Here is an 18,481-nt window from a genome sequence, read left to right as displayed (position 1 = left end):
AACTGAGGAGTAAAATGGATTGAAGAAAATTACCCTGTAATGATCTAAAATGGTTTCATGGTGAATCTCATTGTGTTTATCTGTTTTCCTAAATGGTTCGTACACAAAGTCTGTTTCATTTTTACCTTCTTTAAAGGTGCTTTTGTTTTTCCCTTTGGGAGAGACTGAAGCTGATGATACCAAAATCTCACTTTGAATTTCATAGCATCCCCTATGGCTGCCTTCTAGACATCACTCAGAAATTACCCAGGCAGACCTGAAACTGAATCTACCACTTTGTTCTATCACTACCATCACCCTTCACCTGCTCCTTCTGTACTTCCAAACTCAGTCATGGTCTAATCATCCATGCTAGAAACTTGTACTTCAGTATTTGAAAACTGCTCCTTAAGCCACCCTTCCAAAAGCAAGCATGAAAATCAGTTGCACAATTAGTCTTCCAGTCATTACCTTGCTACCTCCTAAATATTTCTCAAATCGGTCTACCTGCTTTCTGTATTGCCCCCACTTATCATGTAACCTTGGGCAAGTTACTTAGCTTCTCTGTTCCTTGGATTTCCCATCTGTAAAGTGGTGGGTAATTATACCTACCTCACAGAATTGCAAAGATTAAATGAAATAATAGAGCTCAAAATATTAGTTGCAATTATTTAGACCATCCCCAAGCCACATCCTGCTTACTGAAACAACCTCCTAATGAGTCTCCTCTATTTTCAACCCCCTTCCAACTATTCTCCCTAGCTGCAGCTAGAATGATCTTTCTGAAAGGCAAACCCATTCTTGCCACTCTTCTGTGCAAAACTTTCTCATGTTTTCCATGGCCAGTGGCACAGTGTGTGATGTGTGAGGAAGTGAACAAGATCTGGCCTCTGCTGCCCTCCTGAGCTTCGATTCTCTGCACTTCCCCTGCACTTGCAGCACTCTCCAAGCTGCATCTCTTTCTCTCCACTCTTCTGGTCAGCTTCTCTTCATCCTTCAGGTCTCCATGCCTAGCTTGTTCCAGGGAACCTTTCCTGATCCCACAAGACAGGATCAGGTGTTCCTGTTGTGTTCCCTGGGTTTATCCCAGTCAAAGCACTTTATTCCTGTTTTGTAAATGCCTGTTTACTTCTTTGTCTCCTCCACTAGATTTTGATATCCTCCAAGAAATCACTGTGTCTTGCTCACTGTTGTAGCTTCAGTCCCTAGCAAATGTTTGACTTAGAATAGGGAGGCAACAAATATGTCTTAGATAAATGAAAGGAGTTGATGTATCAATTTCATTCCCTCTAGCGGGACTGGTGACTTCATTTCTGATTTTTCACCACACAAGCAACTTATAAAAGAAAGTCTGTAGAAACAGGAGCTGTTCTGTCATTGCATATCTGGTGGGGCCTCATGCAAGAGGGAAAAAGACTCCCAGAGGCTATGTGGTCCTCCCAAGGTAAAACGAGGATAAAGTCACCTACTCTTGAAGCGTCAGTATTTGATGAATCATTGTCATCTTTGGAGGGTTATCTAGGTTTAGACATTATGGCAACTTTGGTAAAATGTTGCAAGGCAAGCTCTCAATACAGGGAGCTTGGGCAGGATTCTAAGCTCCCAGCTGTAGATTTGGCTATTGGTCAACCTCTGAACTCTCCAAGCTGATAATTCTCCAAGTTGAGCATTATAAACCAATAGGTGTTAATATTTTAAGGAGGATCCAGATTCCTTTGAGAATCTAATGAAAGTTTTGACTCTTTTGTTTGAGAGTTCTTTATATATTTTGGATACAGGTCCTTTATCAAATACATGATTTGCAAATATTTCTCCTAGTCTTTGACTTTTCATTACCTTAACAATGTCTTTCAAAGAACCAAAGTTTCACATTTTGATGAAGTCCTGTGTTCTAATAGGATTTTTACCCAAGATTTCCTTTTCTAAGTCTCCTTATTGATAGTTCTCAAGTTACAAGACTCTATCTTTGTTTTTTAGACGAGGGAGGGAAGAAGCATGCTTTCTAGATTGCACCTTCATTTGGTTATATCCACTCTATTGGAATTTGGGTTTTAGCTCAGGTAATACTGCCATTATACCAGAGCAACAGGGCCATCTTTCTGAGCCCTGTATATTAAAGGGTCCTCCTCCAGTTGCACCTTTCCCTGTGGGAGCAGAGGAATGTGCCATCTAGAACTCATACTCCTGTCTCCCCTTCTAGATCACCAACTTCAGTTATCTAGGGCCTTGGACACCTTTGCCCCGACAGCCCACTTCAAGCCTCTTCCCCAAGTTTGTTCTCTTGAAGGCAAACCAAGCTCCATGTGTGTACACATAGCCCTTGGTTTGGGAAGATGGACAGAGACTGGACCTGCAGCCACACATGTGAACACGAGGGCCCTCCTGGGAGAGGACAAAGCCGGAGTAGGACAAGAAGGGGGACAAGCTCTCATTTGTACCCTAGCTCAAGTCCTAGTCCCAGCCTCCAGGCACACAATGAATTGTTTACACCAGTGACTTATTAGGAGTCAAAACCTATGATATCCGGATTTCTGAGGTGAGTAATTTGTTGGATGGATGATTATGCTATGAGTGGAACCCGGGCATACAAAGAGGAGAAATCTGGTCAGGGTACAAAGCATAGAAGTTCATTCATTTAATAAAAACTTGTTGAGCACCAACAGCATACTTGGTATAGGACTGAATGAGATGAAGGCTCCGCCCTTACTGAACTTATATTCTGTGGGGGAGATGGACAAAGGCATACATAAGGTGAGGTGATAACAAATGCAGTAAATAAAAATAAGGGAGTGAAGAGGGACTACTATTTTAGAGAAGACAGTAAAGACTCTCTGAAGTGGTGACATTAGAGAGGAGTTCTGAAGGTGTCAGGATATCTGGAGGAAAGTGTTCTAAGTACTTAATTTACTAAAGAGCAAATGTGAGGGGCTGAGGCAGTGGTTGGCATGCTGGAGGAATAGCACCAGGTTGGGGTGGGTGGAACTCAGTGAGGAAGGGGGCAAATGATGGAAGATAAAAACCATTTTTAGAGACTAGTTGTGGAGTTCAAAAAACCTCTTAACATCCAAACACACTCACATGCCCAGCGGGTAGTTGAGAATATGAGTTCAGAGCTTAGGACCCAAAAGGGGCCAGTAGGTAAGTAGGAATAGTGATGGGGTTTCCCTGGTGGTCCAGTGGTCAAGAATCCACCTCACAACACAGGGCACACTGGTTCGATCTCTGGTCTGGGAAGATCCCACATTCCATGAGGCAACTGAACCTGTGTGCCACAACTACTCAGCTCCTGCTCTAGAGCCTGGGAGTTGCAATTACTGAAGACTGCACGTTCTAGAGCCCATATTCCACAACAGGAGACGCCACTGCAATTAGAAACCCAGGTACCAAAACTAGACAGTAGTCCCTGCTCAACACAGCTAGAGAAAGTCTGAGCACAGCAATGAAGACTCAGGAACAGCCAAAAATAAATAAATTTTTTAAAATAAAAAACATGAGAATAGTGAGTATGGAAATGAATAGTGAAAACCATGCAGGTGACTGGGGTGGCCCTGATAAGAGTGTGAGAACAGCACATATATAATGATGGGCAGAAGAGGGGAGTATTACAGAACCCACAGGAGAATCGGGAGAGGAGCATCACAGGGCAAAGGCCATACATTTCAAGATGTTCAAATGTAGTAGATATCTAGTGAGATACTCTATTTGAAACTCTTTGTAAATGGAAAAACTTCATGCATACAGTATTATAGTTTGTATTAATGATAATTTCAGAGCACTTTCCCCCTTATTCTAATGGATATTTTTTCCTATTTTTCTTTTTAAATTTTTTGGCTGTGCCATGCGGCCTGTAGGATCTTAGTTCCCCCACCAGGGATTGAACCCAAGCCCCCTCCATTGGGAGCTTGGAGTCTTAACCACTGGACCACCAGGGAAGTCCCTTTAATGGATATTTTAACTTAAGGGTAATGAAACTTTAGCTATACACATATTGTCTATTTATAATCAATTCTTACTATTTTATTGTACTCTCAAAAGTTATACCTAGGGAGCAGGACTCACAATCCCTGTTGAATCTGATTTGTGTAACAGTATATTTAACTTGCATATTGGAATATGGGTAATAATACTTAGAATTCTACTGGATTTCAGTTAAAAGCTTATAGTAACACTTCCTAAAAGATTTGCCACATATAACTCTTCTGTCTGCTCATAGGGAAGCCTTAAAATAATCAGAAGTCAATGGACCAAATGTTATGTTCAACAGTCTCCTAGAGTTTGATTTCTTGAATTTAGGTGGAAGCTGCTACCACCGCCTGTGCCAGTCTCTTTACCAGCTGCAGAGTTCAGTGTCAGTGCAAAGATGCACCAAGGTCCTGGTGGGGACTCTCCAGGGAATTCTGCTGTGGCCAAGCGGAACAAATATGTTGCTGCTGCTGCTGCTAAGTCGCTTCAGTCGTGTCCGACTCTGTGCGACCCCATAGGTGGCAGCCCACCAGGCTCCCCCGTCCCTGGGATTCTCCAGGCAAGAACACTAGAGTGGGGTGCCATTTCCTTCTCCAATGCATGAAAGTGAAAAGTGAAAGTGAAGTCGCTCAGTCGTGTCCAACTCTTAGTGACCCCATGGACTACAGCCCACCAGGCTCCTCCGTCCATGGGATTTTCCAGGCAAGAGTACTGGAGTGGGGTGCCTTTGCCCTCTCCAAACAAATACGTTAAATTTCTCCAAAGACTAAGTGTTCATCACTCTTAAATTGGACTCAGCAATCCTAACTGGCCTTGAAATTTGATTCTTGCTATCTTGAGTTTGATTGAGGGAATGGAAGGCTGGAAAGGAGAGCTCATTTTGCTATTTTTCTTTTTCACTTTTTCTATGTTCTCTCAACAAAACTCCAGGAAAGCAGAGAAATCATGAAAAAAAAAAAAAGTACAAAAAAGAGTTTAAAAATCAGAGACTACCAGGAATTCCCAGGTGGTCCAGTAGTATGGATTCCATGCTTTCACTGCCTCCGTGTTCAGTTCCTGGTCTGGGAACTAAGATCCCACAAGCCATGAAGTATGACCAAAAGAAAAACAAATCAGAGACTACCAACAAGTTTGGAAATATTAAGTCTTAGAAAGGTGAAGGTTTAACTTTATTGGTTTTGATTCAATGAATCAAACCAATTATGCTCTAGCTATGTAGCAGGATTACGAGACTGTAATTTGGACTTACGTCATAGTTTGAGTCTCAGCTGTCACCTGGGAATTAGTTTCTTCATTTGCAAAATGGAAATGATACCTTTTGCTACTTGCCTCATGTATTGTTGTGAATATTAAATGAGATAGCATGGTAGGTGCTTTATAACCATTAACTAGTGCTGTGAAGTCTATATAGGTATAACCTCTATAGGAGATTTTCTAACAAAGCTACTCGACTGTTGCTCCTCAATGTTGACATTTTGTGAGGCCACAATTTTGTTCTTAAACACTGTCGTTTCTCAGAACGTGTTCAAATTGCATTGAGAAGCCAATCTGCAAAGGACATAGGAAAATGTTCTCATTATCTTATATCACAGTTTGCTTTTGGCTCTAAATAGTGTTTTCTAACTTATTCATCATATTGGGGCTTCCCTGACGACTCCCAGTGGTAAAGAATCTATGTGCAATTCAGGAGACGTGGGTTCGACCCCTAGGTTGGGAAGATCCCCTAGAGAAGGAAATGGCAACCCAGTCTAATATGCTTGCCTGGGAAGTCCTATGGACAGAGGATCCTGTCAGGCTACAGTCCATGGGGTCACAAAGGAGTTGGACATGACTTAGCGACTAAACAACAAACTCATCATATTAAAAAAAAAAATTTCATCATATTGACAATGATGGTTCTTTTTCTTTTTTTGGTTGTGCGGAGTAAAAACCAGGCGTGGGCTTTCTCTGGCTGCAGCGAGCAGGGGTTACTCTTAGTTGCAGTGCTCAGGCTTCACACTGCAGTGGCCTCTCTTGTTGCAGCATAGGCTCTAGAGCATGGGCTAAGTAGTTGTGGTGCATGGGCTTTAGCTACTCTGTGACATGTGGAATCTTCCCAGACCAGGGATTGAACATGTGTCTCTTGCAGTGACAGGTGGATTCTTAACTGCTGAACCACCAAGGAAGCCAAATGATGGTGTGGGTGTGTATGTGTGTGTGTGTTTGACTGGTAAAATATCCATCTCTACAAACGACGAGTCTGGCAACACTAGGACTTCAATCGAAAAGGGGCCTGATAAAGTAGCTCACACCTGTGTTTGAGTCTTAATTCACCTGTGTGGCTTTGAGCAAATGTTTTAACCTCTCTGAGCTTTGTTTCCTCAATAAAATGGAATGTTACTAGCCTTTAAGTTTTCGTGTGAGGATCAGCAACAGCATATATAAAGCACTCAATACATAGTAGTGTTAGTCATTCAGTCATATCTGACTCTGCGATCCCATGGGCTGTAGCCTGCCAGGCTTCTCTGTCCATGGAATTCTCCAGGCAACAATACTGGAGTGGGTAGCCATTTCCTTCTTCAGGGGATCTTCCCGACTCAGGGACTGAACCCAGGTCTCCTGCATTGGAGGCAGATTCTTTACTGTCTGAGCCACCAGGGAAGCCCCAGTACATAGTAAGAGCTCCATAAATGGTAGTGATTATTGTTCAAAACACTGCTGTCACTAAGATGGAGAAGCACTCTTCCTGTTTTAAAACAGTTGGATGAATTTGAGAATTGAAGGGAAGTTGATGGGTCAGCTAGGATAATCTTCAAGAGAACAATGTTGCAAAAATGATAAAGCAGGCATGCAGTAAGGTCTTGGAGTCAGTTGATCATAAGCTATTGCATGTCAGCCAGATGGCACTTTATTTTTAAAAGAAGGGTAATCCTAGAAGGTATAAATGAGACACAGTCTTTAGCTCTGGTCAGTCTTGATTGGAGCACTACCATTTTGGAAAGTGGCTTAAAATGGTAACTATTAAAGTATGATGGAGGAAATAAACAGTTCTATTTGACAGTGGGAGAATTCCAAGTAGAACTGAAGTTTTCTAACTCATATTTTCTAACTTATTCATCACATTGGGCTTTCCCTGAGTAGACACCTCTTGGCACCTAAAAACTGTTAACAAGGGTTGGTTGTTGATGTCCTTTTCACTAACATTTTATACATGGTATTTCTTCATTTTCCATTTTTCTCTCCTCATTCTTACTTTCTATATTATTTCGTTTTCATTTCCCCCTGGGTGTGACCTTGAACTGTGGCTGAGATGGCTTAACCTCATGAGTAGCAAGTGAAGGCATTTTTGAAGAAGCTGAACTGATGTAATCTTGTTTGGAGTCTGAGGAATAGACTATTTCCTTTAGAATCAGGAAAGGGACAAGTAAGACAAAAGATTAATCTATGGACCCAATAAAAAGGTTTGATAATTTTAAACATTCTTTGTTACTTCAGGTTGTAAGTAGTAAAAGTCAAAGCTTCAATTTGAGTATTTGGGTGCTCTGTAATTGTTTAAAGAAGCAAAAGCATGTTGTTCATTGACATACCAGTTGGACCACAGATTTGTTCTGTGACAGGAAGAGCTGTGGACTGGTCTAGCTGTACTGTGTTACTTCATCTTAAAAAGGTTAGAAATATAGCTGGAGCTCTCCCTAGCAATTCATTTTATTATATTTATTTGTATACTTGTCTTGCCTTGTAAACTAGAATGTAACCACTTAAAGGACAGCAATTATATTTCATACTTTCATACAGTGATTTATATGTAGAGGGCATACAACAAATATTTGTATAATATCACATTCATGACTACACACACACACACACAATTTTTTTTTTCAAATGCAAAGCTCAGATGCCCATATTTCCAAATTTTAAAAAACCAAGATACACGGTCTGAAAAGGTGGAGTATACTTAGGACCATACAGGTGAGTATTTGACCTCAGAAAATACTTGATGATAGAATCACTTTACTTACAGTATCCAGTCCAGGAGTTTTCATTCTATGTTAAATGGAGAAGGATCTCTGACTGGAATTCACTGGTTCTTCAACTTGAAAGAAAAAAAAATAACTATTTTTGTTAATATACTGCTGAAATTAAGCATTTTTTCCCATTGTGAATACAGGAAACAAACCACAGTTCGTGGTAACTTTCACTCTCTCACCAACAGGAATAACAGATATTTTCGTATCTCATTCCAGTTGTGGGATTTCTTGCAATACCTTCTTTTTGCTTTAAAATTTCAGTAGTTTAACTTGCTGCAAGATATTGATGTTTAAAGAAAAAGATTACTATATCACAAATGTCTTAAATAGGTATTTCCTGATTGTATTTCAACATTTCTTTTATAATGCTACGTATTTTACTTTGCTCATTTAAAAACGCAAAAGATCCATAGTTTTACCAGACTGTCAAATGGCACAAAATAGGTTAAGAACCCTCGAGTTAGAGGCAGATTTATGTGAAGCTAATAAAGTTTAAACTTCAAAGTCCCTTTACCATGCCCTTCCAGATTCTGTTCCTGAATTGTATTCATCATTTTGTATTATTTTTCTTAAGGATCCTAGCATATACATCTTAATTTGCATTATAAAATTATTTATAATTTATATGTATTCAAATTATATTACAAAATTATATTAATCATTTAAATTATAAAATTAGCATTTTAATTTGCATTATAATTTGCATGAGATTAAAAGATGCTTGCTCCTTGGAAGAAAAGCTATGACAAACCTAGACAGTGTATTATAAAGCCGAGACATCACTTTGCTGACAAAGATGTCTACAGTCAAAGCTATGGTTTTTCCAGTAGTCAGGTAGGGATGTGAGAGGTGAACCATAAAGAAGGCTGAGCACTGAAGAATTGACGCTTTTGCAATGTGGAGCTGGAGAAGACTCGAGAGTCCCTTGGACAGCAAGGAGATCAAACCAGTCAATCCTAAAGGAAATCAACCCTGAATATTCATCGGAAGGACTGATGCTGAAGCTCCAATACTTTGGCTACCTGATTCAGGGTCTTTGGAAAAGACCCTGATGTCCGGTAAGAGTGAAGGCAGGAGAAGGGGGCAACAGAGGATGATATGGTTGGATGGCCCCACGGACTCAATGTGTATGAGTCTGAGCAAACTCGGGCAGATGGTGGAGAGGGAAGCCTGGCTGTGTTGTAGTCCACGGGGTACACAAACAGTTGGACATGGCTTAGCTACTAAATAATAAAATTATTTGCATAAATTTCACACCGCACGCTGCAAAAGTTGGGTTCTCCATGACGTTCAGCCCAGTACCGAATGCATAGGTTTTCAACAGCTAATTTTTGGTTGATAGTTTCCGGGAAATTTAAATTATCCTTGAAGTGTATCTGGAAATCTCTGAGGCCACTGCTTGGCTTCCTTCTCGCCTGGACAGGGACTGGGCATTGGAGATGGCGAAGGAAAGGCCGTGGGATGAGAGAGGTTCGGACTAAGGCGAGGAACAGGGGACAAACAAGTAGGGGTGGAGGGTGAGAAACGTTTAGGAAAAACGGGATTTAGCCTCCTTTGGGAATTAGCTCTTATCCTTGCACGGCTCCTTTGGCTTCGTAGATGGATACACCTGCCCAATGTTCTTTTGTGAATATGAATTAGCTCCAAACCCCACGCAGAAAGGTCTCAGCTCTGTCATTTGTAGCTAACATGACTCTTGAGTAAATGCCCACTTGAGCGATTTCCCTCACATCCTGAGCTGCTCCCAACCATGTGTGGAAGGGAGCCAAGGAGGGAGTTTTCTGAGTGCTCCAAGGGATGATTTTTCTTCGCGAAGAAATTCTCCAGCAAAACAGACGAGCCAAACCCCTACAGCGTGCTCTAACTGGAGCCCAGAAAACGACCTAGAGGAGGCCTGGCCGCGTGGCGGTGGGCGTGTCCGGGGCGAACGCGGCGGCGGCGGCTACTCCAGGGAGGAGGATTAGCGCCGGTGAAGGGGCGGGAGGGCCCGCGGCCGAAGGAGCCGATGCAGGGCGTAGGGGGCGGGGTTCCGGGAGCAGTCTCGCGCAGGCGGCAGACGAGAAGGGACGGGGGAGGGGGCGGGCCTCGGCCACTCTGGGCCTGCGGCGCCACAGCCTCGCCTACCACTCGCGGCTTCACCACAGACCCCTTTGTGTTCCTGCCCCCGCCCCGGAGGCGCCCCAGCCGGCGGCGCTGAGTTCCCTCATTGGCTCAGCCGACGGCTTCCGCGATTGGCTTCTGAGCCGTCCGGCGTGGGGCGCCTCTTCTCCCTGCTATTGGTCTTCTGAGCTGCTCATCAGGCCGCCGCGCGAAGTGATTGCCCGGCCGCTCAGAGTCCCTGGAAGCAGTTCCGGGAAACCCCGCGTGCTGCCGGGATCGCGTCTCGGTCCGTGACGGGGGGGGGAGGGGGTGGCGCGCGCGCCATTTCTAGTCGTTTTCAAAGCGCCTCGCGCTGGTTCTCACGGGCCCGGCCACCGGCCCCAGCTCTGCCCTGGTGAGTCTCGCGCCGGCCCGCGGGGGGAGGGGCCGGGAGCCCCGATCCGACCCTACCGGGCCCGGCCCGGACTCGGCGCCTGCTCCCCAGTTTCGTTTTCGCTCCGAGGCCCCCGGGGTGGGGGTGGGGAAGGGCTGGGGGCGGCTTCGGCCTCAGCCGGCTGCTCAGCGGAGGGCCTAGCCGCCGCCGAAGCGCTTCCTCGCCCTCGCTCGTCCTCCCCGCTCCCCCCGCCACCCGCCGCCTCCCCTCCCAGCCCAGGCCCGTGGTCCGGCCCGTCGGGCGCTCTCCGCGCGGCCTGCCGGGTCCGCCGCTCTTTTCCCGCCTCCGCCTGCCGCTCCACGCGGCCGAGTCGGCCGCTTTCAGTCCCAGTTTTAGGTAGACCCCATCGCCTCTCCCTGCCGGAGCCCCGCCTTGCTCCCCGTTCAGCCGGCCTAGCCGCGCGTGGGGTTTGTTGATGGTCAGGACCGGCATGGGCCGGGGTGGGCCGAGGGCGGGATGCCAACCCGGGTGAACCGAGCCGGGAGAAAACTTTTGTATGAAGCAGCGGCCGAGAGGCCGGTGTGTGTAGGAAAAAGCCTCCTTTTCCCCTCCCCAGCCGCCCCCCCCCCCCACCCCAGTTCTGCATGCTGCAAGTCGAGATTTGAAGGAAAAAATGACTACTAGAGGCCATGAAACTTAGGCTTCAAGCGGCGCCTGAGATATCGCAGTCTAAATGCCATAGGCGCACTCTTTTGGAAAGGCGATTCTTTTTCTTCTGCGATAGAAACCGTATTGCCAGAATTTTAAGACTCGAAGAAGCCACGGGGATCTTGAAGGGTTCAGCCCCTTCCACACTACCTGTTTCAGATTTTTTGCTGTCCTCCGGAGTCTAAATTTATGTCTCATGAGTCAGTCGTAGGATAAGGGCTTGACACTCCTAAGCCATGAGAGAACCGTTAGTTTTCATTTCATTGGATCTTTGAAAGCTGGTCTCTTAAAATGAGAAGAATTTTCACGAGATGTTCAGAAAAAAAAAAAGTCAGGGAAGGGCTAGTGCCAGATTTCCCAAATCTCCCAGCAACCCTGTTTTAAATTTCTCCTTTTTGCAAAAGAAGTTTAGATCAAACAACATCAATCACATTAGTATATTTGCTGCATCCAGAAATATGGTTTGGCTGTGTGGCATTGAATTGACACAAGAGTTTTAAATGGTCTCATATGACATCAAAGTCTTTTTTTAAAATGAGCACATTAAATTTGGTTTGAAGAGAGCTTTTTCCTTGATCTGCAAGGTTTTGTTTTCTGGACTCTCTTAATAGTTGTACTTTTTTGTTAAAGTTTTCAGACAGTTTTTTGAAAATTTCAACTGATTTCGGAATCAACTTGTAGAGAACCTTTGCAATGAATGGTAGTCATAAATATTTCTGTCTTGTGCTTAATACACAACTTGTCTTTTTGCTTTACACATACTTTAAAAAATACCACCTTAACAGATGTTCATTGAACTTTTCTGTTAAAAATTTGCTTTCTTTCCGTGATTGACAGTATTCCCAGGTGCAGTACCGCAAGGGTCTTGTGATACTGAGAACTTTTGAGTTCTAATGATCTATCTTATGGTCGTAATTGAGGGTGGGTGAGCATGGAAAACAACTATATGTTCCCAAAAATATTTTGGACTTGAATGCATCTTTGTAGAAGTAGGTTGTACTAATCAGTAAACTATTCATCTTACACTATAAGTAGTTTCTTTATCAAAAGTGCCAGTTTTGAATGTTTTTGTTTTTGCCAGTTCATCAGAATTTGAGTTTTGCCTTGAGAAACATTTATCCACCCAGAGATTAACCACGGAGTCTGCCTCTATATAGACATTAGTGGGTTAGTAAGTCTTAATGTTTTGTAATCATAAGAAGTTATAATACTGTTTATCTTATTTTCAGAGTAACAGTTTGTGCATTTTCCTCTCTTCCTGCTTTCTATTACCTCCTTCTCAGTCTTCCTTTTTCATTAATTTCAACTAAATATCAGTGGCCTTTGAAGTTGTTTAAGTCAGAAAAACTGCACCTGGTGCATTTGCACAGTGTTTTGAGAAGCAGTCTGGACGTGTGGTTATCTTATGTATGGGTTTCAGTGCTTTTTAGGAAACTTGTATTTTCTTTATAGCTGTCTAGGTATCTTCAGTTTCATCAGGAAAAGTAGGCTTTTCCTTGAAATCCACCTTCATGTCTTTTATTTCAGTATTTGTTGCAATGTCTATTCTGCTGCTTATTATCTTCATTACATTATAATTTCACCACAGACAAATGCACTTTAATCCCCTATGTTTTGAGGAGTTAGTATAGAGACTGGCCTTGTATGGTTTTATTATTTAATCTTTCTTCAGGGAGTTGATCAATTTCAGCATTACATAAAAGTTGAACACCCAAAATGATTTGGGTAGGTAAATCTGAGACATCTGACCTAAGTTTAAAAAGAAGCAACCTTAACTATAGCTCACTTTTTATTTTATGTGGACTTACAACAATCATTTAGCTTTTAAACCTGGTCATTTTTTCTTTTAAATCTGTGAATGGGAATAGCAAATTAATTTTAGAACAAAAATTAATGTCAAGCTGTGTTTTTTAAGTTAAGTGGAGAAAACCCAAACCAGCAGCATGTTGAACTAGAGACCACAGGGCGTTTATTTCACACCTATGTTGAATTTGAAGCAGAGCTAGTAAAGTTTGAAAGTCCTTGAGCCTTAAGTTGTCTGTGGGTGTTCATTCTGTTTTTAAACCAGACTTTCTAAAACTGTTTAAGAATTGAGAGCCGAGGGGCTTTTTAGGATTTTGTGGTGATCTGTTGATGAGCTCGTCAGGACACAACTGCTGCTTTTGTTAATCAGTGATTCTACCTTAAATAAATTGAAGCTTTTATCTAACCTAGTGTACATGAAGTTCCTTAAAGATGCAACACTTCCATGTACATTTCCCATGGTTTTACAGAATTCTCGCAAATTTAGGTCAGATACATCAGAAAAGCCATCAGAAATAATATTTCGATAGAGGTTATTAGCAGCATGTATACAAATTAGATAAATCATGCATTGTCCTACAAACTAGTTATTTCTGGCTTAATGTAATATAGCTCCTGAATTTTTTCCAGCAGCATAATAAAATGGCTAATCAGGTGAATGGTAATGCGGTACAGTTAAAAGAAGAGGAAGAACCAATGGATACTTCCAGTGTAAATCACACAGAACACTACAAGACACTGATAGAGGCAGGCCTCCCTCAGAAGGTGGCAGAAAGACTTGATGAAATATTTCAGACAGGTATAATATACATTTCTTGTTTCTGACTGGTTATGAAAGTGAGGGCAAACCACTTTGAATTTTATAGATTTTTTAAGGTTAAATATTACTTACTGTTTCTGATCTGTGTAGAGCTGAATGTTACTTTCCCTTCATTGAGGGCATACTGGGTTTGACTTTGATATTCTTATTTCATTATTTTGAAGCCTTAGTGTTGAATATGCAGTCTGAGTTGTTTCAGAACAGTACATCAATTTGTCTTAGATTTACCATCAATTAAAATGTGTTTCAGCATATCAAATTTTACATTTTTTTCTTAATCTAAATCAGTCGTCATTTTGCTTTTACTTTTCTACCTTTAGCTTCTTAATGTGATTGTAAAAACAGCTTAGGTCTTATTAGGTGGCATAATAAGAGGACTAGTTAGATGGTATTGTCTGAAATGATAATAAAATGTCAGACTCCTTGAGAGTTTGTGGCCTGTCCAGTTTGTAACAAACAGAAATCTACAACTCTCAGTAATTTGGAAGTGTTTGGCTTGTAACAGCTGTGTTTTTTTTTTTTTTAAATCTAGAATCCCATGGTTAAGTGCTTAAGCAAATTTGAACATTTTAATATGGTTGTTGTAAGTGGTTTGAAGTTCTAAAGAGGGAGAGAAATATATATACCATTAGAGAGCATTGTTCATAAATAAATGTGTTCTCCCCCTTTGGGGCCATTAGATGGAAACGTTCTTCCTCTGTGTTTTGTGTGCCTGTCCAGATTTTGGGAGAGAAAATGGAATTGTCTCACAAACTGTGTCTTAAGTACTGTAGTAACAAATACCTAGTTTTTTGTCCTTATTTATTTATTTATTTTTAAATCCGAGAAGCTCAAGCTAAAGCTCATTTAGACACTAAAATGTCTTCTCAGACTGACTCCTGGGTGATGGTCCCTTTGAAAATCAGTGCTCAGGAACTTTCTTTGATGTTCTGCCATAGAGAATTGGCAGTGATCTGCTTAGAGATGCTCTCTTGTAGAGTGTTTTGTTATTGATAAGAGGTTGATGGCTTGGGTGTAGGGTTGGATTGACAGAATGGATTGATGGGTATCCTGAGTTGTGACTTTGGGTGGTGATATGGAATAGTCAGGTAAGGAAATGCCAATTATTTTGGCATGCTCATTTTGAGCTCTTAAATCATGACTTTTTTTTTTTAAGTAACTTTGCAAGTGTTATTATTTATTATGGAATAAAGTTCTTTTTGGCTTTACCAAAATGGAGTCACTTTTGATGTTAGTTCATATGGACTTGGGGCTTTTAATCTGCCAAATATTTCCATTTTACTTTGGATCAGTTCTGAAATATATTCAGAAATATAAAATTTAACAGACTTAAATTATATTTAAACATAGTAGATGTTCTGTGTGCAGTTAAATATACTATATGTATATATAGAATGCAGTGCATATATTTTCTGTATACTTTGCTTGTAAGTCCATAGTAAAGTCCTTTTAATGCCATTTGAAAAAAAAATTGTCATTGTTGACTGTTGTTAATGCTACAGCATCTTTTAAAATCTCAGCGTGACACTTGTGAAGAACAAAAAATGCCTTAAAATATGACTTTTCGGAATTGATTAGTCAAGCTGCACTTGCATTTATAGGAAAAATTTAAAATTTAATGTGAAATATGCCTTTCCACATTCTGACTGCAGCAAAGTAGATGCTAAAAACAAATGAAATTTCATTCTATCTTTGGTGCTAAGGAGGGAAAGCCTTTGACACTTTTTGGAGAGTGGGAAGAATTATTTAGCAAAAATAATTCATTTTTTCCCCCACTTCTTGGGTGGTTAGCAACAACTCCAGCAGTCCATATAATTTGAAGATTGATCCTTGGGAAATAGTGTTTTGTTTTTTTTTTTTAAACCACTCTAACATAATCAGAACTTATTATTTTAATGCTTATTCTGTAGTACAGTGTGTATGTACATCAGATTTAACTTCCAAGATTTAAACATTTTGCAGAGTGGGAAATGGGGTTAGAATTTTTTTTTTGTGGGATGTGGGGATTGAAATTTATGTTTATAGGTGTTAACATTGTGTCTTCTGTTTTCATATTTGTACTCTTGATCTTTCTATATAGTATTTGTATAGCTGACCTATATGCGTATAGTTGAATGAAAGTGTAGTTAGTGATAGTATTGAATATAGCAATTTTTGATGGAACATTGATAGCACAGTTTAGACTATCCTCTTTGTTGCAATAATGTTACCCGTTTTCAATTTAATTTTTAGGATTGGTAGCTTATGTCGATCTTGATGAAAGAGCAATTGATGCTCTCAGGGAATTTAATGAAGAAGGAGCTCTGTCTGTACTACAGCAGTTCAAGGAAAGTGACTTATCACATGTTCAGGTAAGGACATTATCCAGAAAAGTCTTTGGACAGCTAATGATCTGAAATTATTTTACTGTTACTTTTTTTCCTGTGGATAAGTGGTATTTTTTTTTTTAAGTGGTATTTTTTATTTGTGACTACTTCTGCTTCTTTAAAAAAATTAGCTTTAAAAAATTTACATGGCAAAAAGTTTTCAGAAATGCAAGTGTAAAGTAAAAGTCTCCCACTTCTTGTGACATTTTTGGATTATGTGAAACTGTTTTGTTATCTTAGAGGGAAATAGTGTAGATAGGAATAGTTTCAGGACATCTGGCAAAAATAGCCCAGATGCCTTTAAATATCAGCAAATGGAAGACTATTTTGCCAGTGCTGAAGGTAAGCTCCCCAGAGGTCTTACATGTCTTAAGTGCTATCAGTTCCAGTCTCTGGCACATAGCAACCACTCATCAAGTATTTGTTGAGTTAATAAATGAGTAAATATTTTGTTTAAATTCTGTTCTTCTGAAATTTAGATTTAATTGTATATTTGACCCTTCAGCAATTCCTGATAATTCTTTTTCATTGAATTACTTGGCTGTTCTAGAACAAAAGTGCATTTTTATGTGGAGTTATGAAGACCTACAGGCAAAGGGAGAAACAGGGGAGCAAGGTGCAAGAGTCCACAAAGGGACCTGATGAAGCAAAGATCAAGGTAAAACTTGACTTGGGTAGTTGTAATGAAGTTAAATGTAATTATGAGATCCAATGCTCTAGAAATATTTATTTCTTAGGGTGGGTCAGGTCTTGGTGGTGGGACGAGGGATCTTCCTTGCATGATGTGCGGTCTTGTGTTGCGGTGCAAGGGCTTCTCTGCAGTTGCAGTGCTCTGACATAGAGTGCATAATGCCTGGAACGTAGGGAGATCAGTATAACTATGAGCCATTATTGTTACTGTTATTATTATTTAGATAAACTGAAAGGAAAATACAGGGCCTTTAGTGTATCCTAAAGGAGATCAGTCCTGGGTGTTCATTGGAGGGACTGACGTTGAAGTTGAAACTCCAATACTTTGGCCACCTGATGCGAAGAGCTGACTCATTTGAAAAGACCCTGATGCTGGGAAAGATTGAGGGCAGGAGGAGAAGGGGACGACAGAGGATGAGATGGTTGGATGGCATCACCAACTTGATGGACATGGTTTTGGGCAGATTCCAGGAGTTGGTGATGGACAGGGAGGCCTGGTGTGCTGCGGTTCATGGGGTCGCAAAGAGTCAGACACGACTGAGCAATTGAACTAAACTGAACTGAGTGAACCACATACTTTAGTTAAATGGATATTGATGTTTTGCTGTAGTGATAGACTTTTCAATTCGAAATAGTTAATGTTGAAGTTTGTACAGTTCCATCATGTTTTAGACAAGAAATTCAACTTAAAATTTTTACCCCTTTGTACCTTTTTTTCCTCATGTGGAAAATGGCACACTTCCATTCTTATATCTTAATAATGGGTGAGAACTTTATTTGCTATAATGGTTATTTTTTTTTTTTTAACTTACTTCTGTTCATAGAATAGGTCTAGGTTATTTCCCTAAAACTGGCTATCTGCTCTTGAGAAGGTGCATATTGTATATGTAATATGTGTATACTACATATTATACAAGTAATGGATAATATACATGTTTTGTGTCAATGGTAGAAGAATGGAGGGTCTAAGATAACTGTAATCCCAGGGCTATCTAGAGGTATTTTTTAAAACTATTGAACTTGATGTCATCTAAAATTTCTCGATGCTCTAACATTCTGTGGTTTTTTAAAACCTGAAGTGTAAAATCCTCCCATTCCTAGATAGATTGCCTTTCTTTTTTTCCATTATGTCATTGTTCTGTAGGCCTTTCATATGAACATAAACCCTTAAGGGCAAAGACAGTATCATCTTTTCTATGATTCCTCTTAATACCTCATATGATGTTGTGAGGAAGGTTGGAAATGAGGAAACAGTTTATTTTTTGAAACCTGAGAGTATATTCATTTGGTAATTGCCAAGTATTTTGAGTCTGTGCTGTATGAGAAATGGTCTGGTTCTTATGAAGCTTATGGTATAGGAGTACAAAACAACAGAATCAAACAAAATAAAGTTTAAATTATTTGAGTACAATAGAAAGAGTAGGATGATATGAGAAATAGTAAATGAAAGTAGCTGCCTAAAAGACCTAGGACTTCTGATTTCTTCTTGTTTTTAAGGATAGAGAACATTTTATTTGAATGACTTGTGGATGTAAGTATGGTATGTAAAGGGAACAAATAAGGGAAAAATCTGATGTAGAGGGGATACAAAAGGAGGCATACTGTGGTATGTAAGTATGAACAGATAGCTTGGGGTCAGCTTATGTTGAAGTGTTAGTAATCCTTCCCCCTG

General features: G+C 40.8%; 1 protein-coding gene across 7 annotated transcripts in view; it reads left to right on the top strand.

Moving 5' to 3' along the window:
* The first annotated feature begins 10,284 nt into the window (after positions 1 to 10,284).
* The window catches only part of HNRNPR (heterogeneous nuclear ribonucleoprotein R), a 34,646-nt gene continuing 26,449 nt past the window's right edge, over positions 10,285 to 18,481 (top strand). For 2 of the 7 annotated variants that reach the window (XM_043444958.1, XM_043444955.1), the window contains exons 1-4: positions 10,286 to 10,443; positions 13,567 to 13,732; positions 15,986 to 16,104; positions 16,670 to 16,777. In XM_043444958.1, coding sequence (XP_043300893.1) covers positions 13,576 to 13,732; positions 15,986 to 16,104; positions 16,670 to 16,777 — 384 coding nt within the window. In that variant the 5' untranslated portion in view covers positions 10,286 to 10,443; positions 13,567 to 13,575. Of the gene's footprint in view, positions 10,444 to 12,211; positions 12,298 to 13,563; positions 13,733 to 15,985; positions 16,105 to 16,669; positions 16,778 to 18,481 lie in introns of all 7 variants that reach the window. The other 5 variants (XM_043444960.1, XM_043444959.1, XM_043444956.1 and 2 more) reach the window with 4 other exon arrangements.

This window comes from Cervus canadensis, chromosome 24, assembly GCF_019320065.1.
Source record: "Cervus canadensis isolate Bull #8, Minnesota chromosome 24, ASM1932006v1, whole genome shotgun sequence".
Classification (NCBI taxonomy): Eukaryota; Metazoa; Chordata; class Mammalia; order Artiodactyla; family Cervidae; genus Cervus; species Cervus canadensis.
Note: the sequence above shows the minus strand (reverse complement) of the source record. Positions and strands in the feature narration are given on the sequence as shown.